We start from the raw sequence: 8,670 nt of genomic DNA, 5'->3' as shown, positions 1-8,670 counted from the left end.
GCCCCCCACGTGTTCATGAAGGTCTTCGCTATTGTGGTGGCATACATGTGTCAATTAGGTCACTTGGTGTTTCCTTATCTGGAAGATTGGCTCCTCATGGCACCGTCCCGAACCAGTCTTCTGGCTACCATCCGAACCCTGCGTTCCCTCTTCAATGCCCTAGGAATCTGCATCGAGGAGAAATCCGTCCTCGTCCCTATTCCCTTTCTTACCTTCATAGGAGCTCCATGGACTCGTGGCACATGCCTGCCTGCCTTCCTTCCTCCTTCAGATTGCTCCACAGGTCTCACCACACCCTGTGCAGCTCTGCCGCCACCCACCACCCGTCAATGCCTTTCCCAATGGTGGCCTGCACTTCAATTACACCATAGGCCTGTCTCCAGCCGTGGCTCCACTCTGTCTACAACTTACACTCCAGCCATCTCAGCAAGCTGGTTCTCATCCCCCCATCGGTCCTCACCTCTCACCGGGTGGTGCAACCCGTCCACAGTCCTGGCTGGCATCCCTTTCACACCCCTGATGCCTCACACCACCTCACGACAGACGCCTCCCTTGTCAGCTGGGGTGCTCATCTGGACAGCCACGCAGCTCAAGGCCTCTGGTCACCCAGGGAAGTGTGGATGCATTTCAACATCCTGGAGCTGCAGGCCATCTGCCTTGCTTGCCAAACTTTTCTGCCCTTTCTCCACTCTCACCACATCCATCTGCTATCCGACAACATGACGGTGGTCATCATAAACAAACAAGGCAGAGCTCGATCCCTCTCTCTTTGTGCATAGACCATCCTCCTCTGGAACTGGTGCCTCTCACACAACGCACACTACAGACTGTTCACCTTTTGGGCACCAGCAGCTCCCTGGCGGATATGCTGTGCCGCTCTTTCCATGCCAACACAAGTGGGAACTTCACAGCCCCACTCTCTGTCCCTCTTCCGTCTCTGGGGCACACAGCGTTGGGACCTCTTTGCCACCCCAGAGAATCACTAGCTTTCCCTCTTTTGTTCCGGGGAGGCCTCAGCCAGGGCTCCTGGGGTGATGCCTTCCTCCTATCCTGGACCACCAGCCTCTGCTAGGCCACATCCATTCCCCTGCTTCCCCATGTCTTGCGCAAGGTGCAGCATGACCACACAACTCTTCTCCTCATTGCCCCTGCCTGGCCTCGCCAGTACGGGTACCCGGATCTCCTGCTTCTCTCCACTCGCCCTCCGATCCATCTCCCGGACCTCCCACATCTCTTTACACATGCAAAGAGCCAGCTGCAACACCCCAATCCATCTCAAAACCTGGGGTTTGGATGGGGCTCATGCATAGACAATGTATGCTCCTCTCCTGTCCGCAACATCCTTACCCAGAGCCGGTACCCATCTACTCAGGCATGTTACTGAGCCAAATGGCGCCATTCTACCATCTGGGTACAGCGCCACCAACACCCCCTGCACTCTGCCCCCATTCCCATCATCCTCGATTATCTGCGCTCTCTCTCTCTGCCGATCAGGCCTTGCCCACTCCTCTGCATCCACATGGTGCCTTCTTAGTGCCTTCCTTCGCCCTGTGGATGGGTTTTCCGTCTTCACCCACCCTGCTACCTCCTGCTTCCTTTGTGGCCTTTTCAACACCTTCCCCATGGTCTGGAACTCCTTAATCTCATCCTTGCCGCTCTTTGAACCACCACCCTCTGCTCTCTCACTCATCTTTCCATGAAGGTGATCTTTCTGGTGGCTGTCACCTCTGGACGATGCCTTAGTGAACTGGTGCCCATGATGGCGGATCCGCCTTTCACTATCTTCCATGAGGACAAGATCTCCCTACGCCTCCATCCCAAATTTCTCCCCAAAGTGGCCTGACCATTCCACCTTAACCAGAGTGGAATTTATGTATGCATCCGATGAAGTGAGCTGTAGCTCACGAAAGCTTATGCTCAAATAAATTGGTTAGTCTCTAAGGTGCCACAAGTCCTCCTTTTCTTTTTGCGAATACAGACTAACACAGCTGTTACTCTGAAACTTAACCAGAGTGTGCACCTCCCAACCTTCCACCCTAAACCTTTTACCCTAAGGCCTATTACCTTCAGCGTGCCCACCCCTTCTGTGTATCTCTTCAACTCTTCATCACCATTGCTGAATGCTGCCAGGGTCACGCACTCTCTTCACAGTGACTCTCTCAATGGATCAGCTGGTGTATTGACAACTGCTGTGCGCTTTCCTGTGTCTCCTGCCTCTGGGGGTCACAGTCCGCTCTATGCTGGCCTTCCTCGTGGCTGTCCCGTGGCATGACATTTGTAGGGCAGCCACCTGGACCTCCATCCACACCTTTTCTGCCCATTACGCCATCACCCCTGCCACTGATATGGATGCAGCAGTCGGTCACACACTATCCTACAGAGCCCTCCCGCCCACTTCCTCACTGACCACTGCTCGCTACTCTCCCATGTTTGGAACCCACCGAGGGACCAGCACTTGAAGAAGAAGAGAAAGTTAGTTACTGTAACTGGAGGTTCTTCGAGATGTGCGGTCCCTGCCTGGATTCCAATCCTGCCCTCCATCTCTCTGCTGTGTGTTCCCTTGCTTCCAGGTAAGAGGGAGCGGCACTGACATGTGTAGCCTCTTAAAGCTTTGGACATGCCATGCGGTCGACACCCAATGCACATGTGGATCAACGGACGCGACTGTGATCAGCTCCGGCGCAAGGCATGTATGCGCACCCGCGTTTGGAATCCAGATAGGGCACACACATCTCAAAGAACCTCCAGTTACAGAAAGTCACCTTCCCTTCAAGAACGCAGCTTTTCTCCTCTTTACAAAAGCTCCCAACTGAGTCTTGTTTTCAAACATCGGCTCTTACTTGCAAACTGCTGTAGAGTTCTTTGTGCAGTTGCCAGTCGATTAAATATTTAAACTTGACAATGAGATCATGACTCAGTGGCTGACAAATAATGGTGAACGGCTGTGTCACAGGCAGGAAGAATTAGATCATTTAATATCTTAAAGACACAGCCTCTTCATGTCCAGAACCAACCTTTGCAACCTCAGGGTGGGAGACCTGTTCCTAAGAGCCCAGCTGAGGTGAAACCTCATGGCAGGCTCCTAGCTCAAAACTGATGCCTAGCTTGGCCATCCTTAACAAACCCGAGATGCCTTCTTGACACTGAGATTCCAGGGAGAAGTGTTTTGCTTGTTTTTCTTTTTTAAATTGGAAGAGAAACTAGATCTTGCAAATGCCAGTTCTGCAACTGCGCAAAGCAGCTGGGTTCAGGTCCTTGGTGCAAGCCAGGGATCACTGTTAGAATATATTGTGCTAATAGTTATGTCTCTAATAACACTCAGCACTTCAGTGGCACCTTTCAGCGGTAGACCCTAGAGCGTGTTACAAAGCCACCTATCATTTTGCCCAGGGTTAGGGTTAGGGAAACTGAGGCACAAGGCCACCTAGCGACTCCACAGCAGATCTGAAAATAGACCCCAAGTCTCCTGCCTCCCAGTCTGCTGCATCTATGGCTTTTCCTCTGCAGGTCTCAAGGGGCCGTAGCAAAGTCCCCAGGTCGTGGCACGGTGCCGATCCCCCAGACTAGCCGTAGGCACAGAGGGTCCATTGGCGCGGAGCAGTTGGCAGGATCGGGGCCGCCACTAGCCCGGTTCTGCAGGCAGGGCGTTGCGCCCTCGCCACTGAGAGCCACAGAAGGGATTTAACCCGGCTTCCGGCCATTGCCCAGCACGGGTCGCTGCCCCGCGCCCATCCCGGGACTGGCTGAAAATCCCCCGATTTCCTCCCCGGCACAAAGCGGCGCCTGGCCAGTCGCGCCCGGGAGGAACGCGCCGCTGCCGCTTTAACAGCGGGCGCAGCCCCGCCTGGGCCGGCTCCGGAGCCAAGTGGGCGGCCCGCCGCCTTTGTGCCCCGGCCTCTGGCGGCTGGAGCCGGCGGCGAGCTGAGGGCGGCGGGGAGTTTCCACAGCGAGCGGGCGCCGCCGAACTGCCCGCCCGGGGACGGACGCGAACCGGCCCCGGGAAACTCCGGGCGCCCCCGGAGCCGGGCTGCTCCCGGGCGAGGCTCAGCCCTGGCAGATTGAACCTCGTCGAGGCGTTGGCGGCGGAGGCTCCGGCGAGGACGAGGGTGAGTCTCCCTCCGGCGAGCCCCGGCTCCCCGGGGCTGCGCGGCTCTGCCCCGCCGCCCCCCGGCCGAGCTCCCTCTGCCCCGGCTGCTCGGACGATCGCTAGCGGCCGGCGCCGGCGGGGGAGAGGGGCAGGGAGGATGGTGACTCAGGTAAGCAGCGCCCACCTCTCTCCCCTTCCCTGGGCCCTGCCCTGCGCCGGGGAGCTGGGCAGCTGCAGCGGCTGCCTCTCGGTCTGGCTGGAGAAGGAGCTCGGCAGCCCGCTCCGAGCTCCATGCTTCGCAAAGGGCTCCGCTGCAGCTGCCGGGTGTATCTTGCATGGCCCTTCCCTAAGGCCCGTCCTCGTGCTTGGCCAGGATGCAGCACCCCTCCTTCCCCCTCTCGGAAAAGCGCCTCGAGCCCCCTAGGCCCAAGCGCTCCGAGCTCTGAATATGGGCCGCAGCTCGGCTGGCGGCTGGCGAAGGCCGGCTGTGAGTCACCCTTGCACAAGGGCTGCAGCCCAGAGCGGCTTGTTAGGCACCTGAAAGGAGCCGGTGAATACGGTCCTGAAACCCAACTGGCTCCTGCCACTTCCTCACTCAGGGCAGGCCAGGCCTGGCCACAGGGGTGTCTCCCCTCTATTCAATGGCTGGTGACCAGCTCACCGGCTCCTTGTTCCCTTAGTTAAAAAATAACTGATGACCAAGGGCTGGAAATATTCCCAGAGTCTGCTGACCTGCATGGTCTCCCCGACCCAACAGGAGGAATGAGGGCAGAGCAGAGGGAAGGGGCCATGAGACGAAAGCTTCAGAGTGTCACCTGAGCTAAAGATACTGGGTGATGGGCCCTGTTTGCAGAGGTGCTGAGGACTTGCAATTTCAGATGAAGTAAGTGGGATTCAGGGTTGCTGAATACTCCTGGAAATCAGGTCCCAAGACCTCAAAGCACTTCATGCATGTGGGGTGTGCCTCACAGCCCCCAATTTACAGATTTGGGAAACTGAGGCACAGAGGGGAAGGGAAGGAACTTGCCCAAAGTGACACCAGCCCTGCCCATGGGACCATGCTACTTCCACGCAATAGCTGGCATCTGGATCCCGATGATGCAATCTGTTCCCGTTGTTGGACTTGTCTGCTACATAGGAGGAGCTGGGCATAGCTTCCAGCTCACTGGAGAGGTGAGGAAGGAGTGGTAATTTCTCTGCTTTTCTCTGTCTCTAATGTGTGTCATCTTCTCGCTGAAGTGACGCCCAGGGACGGGATGCAAGATGGCTGAGCTGAGCAACATCCAGTCTGCAGCTTCCAAGAGCATCCGGCCTTTCCGGTCCAGTGAGGAGTATCTCTATGCCATGAAGGAGGACCTAGCTGAGTGGCTCAACATCCTCTATGGCTGGGATGTCCAGGTGGAGAATTTCATGGAGACCCTGGAGACCGGGTGTGATCTCTGCCAACATGCCAACAACGTCAACCGCATTGCTCTGGAGTACCAGCAGCAGCACCCAGAAGCTGCCGCCCACATGAGGGTGCCCCAGAATGAGGTTGTCTACCAGGCCAAGAATGTGGTGCCTGGCTCCTTCATCGCCAGGGACAACATCTCCAATTTCATCCAGTGGTGCCGGCAGGACCTGGGCATCCAGGACGTGCTGATGTTCGAAACCAATGACCTGGTGCTGAAGAAGAATGAGAAGAACTTCGTCCTGTGCCTTCTGGAGGTCGCCAGGAGGGGCTCCAAGTTTGGGATGCTGGCCCCCATGCTGATCCAGATGGAGCAGGAGATTGAGGAGGAAATGAGGGATCAGATAGCCTATGGGGGGCTGGAAACCCAGGAGGATAACCGAGACCTGGGCCCTGAGTCACCTGTCTACCCTAGCAGGCCGCAGAGAATCTCCTTGTGTGACCTCAAGAACCTGGATGAGCTGGTGAGAGACTGTTCCATTTTGTTGGTATTGTGTGCCCCCAGGTAACTTACAAGCAACATGAGACCCTCTCCTCCCACCATTACCCAATGTGGCTCTCCTAGTGATCTAAGCCACTTCAGCGTTGTATGTGGGGGAGGTAACTGGAAGGCATTGGTTCTCTCCACCCACCAGTGGTTACATTTCCTCCCACCCCAATTTATTTCTACTCTCCTTGCTTAGAGCATCTGTAGGCCTGGTTCATTCTCCCATCTGGTCCCCAGTCCCACCCACAAAGATGTGCTGGGTGGGAAGGGGACTATCACGTGGTGTATTAAGTAGTCTCTTGGCCTATTCAAGGCCATGATCAAGTGTCTTGATGGTTTTGGTCTTTTGGCCTCGAGATGAAAACCATGTCTGTGTCTCTTGGACCTTGAAGTGAAAAAATTATCTAAGTTATAACTGAGGGGGATCATGGCAGGCAGACCTCGGATAGCACAGGGGAAGACTTCGAACAGAGATCTCTTCAAATATGGAGACGGGAGTGCTGTGTAGCTTGGAGGCTTTGGTGATGGGGGAGCGTGGGGCCTTCCACCTCCAATGGGCAGATGGAATTGGCCCCAGGTTATTGGTGAGAAGTTGCCCCTCTGATGGCACTGTGGTGACCCATGGGAATGGGGAGGACAGGAGTTGTCTGCATCCTAACAAACCCCCGTTGTGACTGGCCCGCTGGGCAGAGAGGATGGGGTAGTCCGTGGCACTGACGGAGCCTTCCCGTCCCAGGGATGGGTGTGCCAGGCCAAGCGTGAGCCGTGCTTGCAGCCGAGTGGGGCATCGGGGAAGTGCGCCACCACCCGGTCTGCGGGGGTGGGTGTCGGACTGAGCTGGCGTGTGGGGATGCACCAAACCGGTGAGTCTCTGGCCACACCAATGGTTCTGGCAGGCTTTAAACTTCCACTGTCTTTAAAAATTAAGTTGTTAACCCCTTATGTCTGGGAAGCAGTCATTCTGCATGGGCTCCAAAGCAGTGCTGGCTGAGAAACCGCTCTGCAGTGAATTTCTCCCATCCATCTCCCTGTGGCATTAACTCTGAAACCTGATGGCAAAGTGTCAGCATCCTTAAAGGGGCAGTGCCACCTTAAAAATGCATTGAAAGCAAACTCCTGTCTCTAATGATGTCTTAGATGAGTGAAAGCTATTTGTGGTCTCAGAGCAGCAGCCGGGTTAGTCGGTATTCGCAAAAAGAACAGGAGGACGTGTGGCACCTTAGAGACTAACCAATTTATTTGAGCATGAGCTTTCCGGAGCTGCAGCTCACTTCCTCAGATGCATTCTGAGCTGTAGCTCACGAAAGCTCATGCTCAAATAAATTGGTTAGTCTCTAAGGTGCCACAAGTCCTCCTTTTCTATTTGTGGTCTGTTTGCTTTCTTCCCCTCTCTCAGACGCTGGCTGGACATCAGTGCAGGTGGCTCTTTGGCTTGCCAGTTCGTCTTGCTGCTGGGTTTGGGTGCCTGGGGCAGCAGGGCTGGCTTGTGGAACAAAGGCAGCATTTTCCACTGGAGCGTGTGTTGAGTTGGGCAGCATTTCTGTTGGTCTCTGGGCTTTTATAAAAGCTTTTTTCAGGATTGCCATTTTGGGCCACATTTTAAGTTGACTGCAGCGTCTCTAACTATTTCACTGCTGAGTCAAATGTAGCAAAGAGGGCCAACCATGCTGGAGTATGGGCTCCTATAGGGAGCCAGTACTATTTCCTCTTCTTGCCACCTCTCCGCCCCTGGGGCGGGTAAGTCTCATTCTAGTCAGTGACAAGGGCTGCAGGCTCTAAAGCTGTTAACATGCCACCCCGGGGTATGCTCAGTTGAAAGGGCAAAGTGGTCCAATAGCAAAGCCAAATACCTCCCGGAAAGTTGTCCGTGTGGGTGAGGGACGTGATTCCCCTTAGAGGAAAATCTAACTTGTGTAATCACCCGTCTGGTTCCCTTGGTACCTTTTCTATCTGTGAGGATTTTGATCTTGCTGCTTGCTTTATTTATTAGTTCTCAAAAGGGACTCCTGGCACCCACTGATGGGAACATCCTGACATCCCAGCAAGCTCTGGCAAAGCCAGGCTGTGGGTCAGAGCTGTGCGGCCAGTGCCCATCTCTAATGGAGGCCTAGGGCCGCCCTGGGAGATGAATCCAACGACAAGGGTCTCTCTCTGCTCAGCTGCAGCTTCATCACAAATTTTCCCATCTAGAGAAAACAGCTCTTCTCCCAGTCTGGACTTTGTTCGAAGCCTAGTGTCGGGCCAGGGTGGAAAGCAGGGGCTGGTGGGGTTCTGCTGAAGCCAGGGGCCGAGGGAATATGACAAACGGAGATCTCTAAGTATCTCCCAGCCCCGGGAGCTGCAGGTCCTGAATTCTGCTTTCAGAGCTGGCCCTGTGGTTGCCGAAGCAGTCTCTCTCTCCCAAAGTACACAGGCTGAAATTAAGCCCTTGGATAAATCACTGGCTTTATTTTTAGACCTGGAGTTTGCTTTATAGCTTCTCAAGGGGAAACATGCAGAAATGCCGGTTCTTCCCAAGGTGCGCCACGCCCATTTCACAAAGCAAACCAGGGAGTGGCTGTGCAGGGGTTGTAGGCAGAGAGAGCAGCCTGCAGACTTCTGGGGCCTGCTTGTGGGAGAGGCGCTACTAAGTGAGGAAGCTGCTGG

At 55.3% G+C, this 8,670-nt stretch overlaps 1 protein-coding gene across 4 annotated transcripts in view; it reads left to right on the top strand.

The window, feature by feature from the left end:
* The first annotated feature begins 3,845 nt into the window (after positions 1-3,845).
* The window catches only part of GAS2L1 (growth arrest specific 2 like 1), a 35,855-nt gene continuing 31,030 nt past the window's right edge, over positions 3,846-8,670 (top strand). The window contains exons 1-3 of one of the 4 annotated variants that reach the window (XM_084648991.1): positions 3,846-4,256; positions 4,845-4,970; positions 5,327-6,001. In XM_084648991.1, coding sequence (XP_084505117.1) covers positions 5,351-6,001 — 651 coding nt within the window. In that variant the 5' untranslated portion in view covers positions 3,846-4,256; positions 4,845-4,970; positions 5,327-5,350. The remainder of the gene's footprint in view (positions 4,257-4,844; positions 4,971-5,326; positions 6,002-8,670) is intronic. The other 3 variants (XM_084648992.1, XM_084648990.1, XM_084648989.1) reach the window with 3 other exon arrangements.

This window comes from Lepidochelys olivacea (genome assembly GCF_965140295.1).
Source record: "Lepidochelys olivacea isolate rLepOli2 genome assembly, chromosome: 15".
Taxonomy (NCBI): domain Eukaryota; kingdom Metazoa; phylum Chordata; order Testudines; family Cheloniidae; genus Lepidochelys; species Lepidochelys olivacea.
Note: the sequence above shows the minus strand (reverse complement) of the source record. Positions and strands in the feature narration are given on the sequence as shown.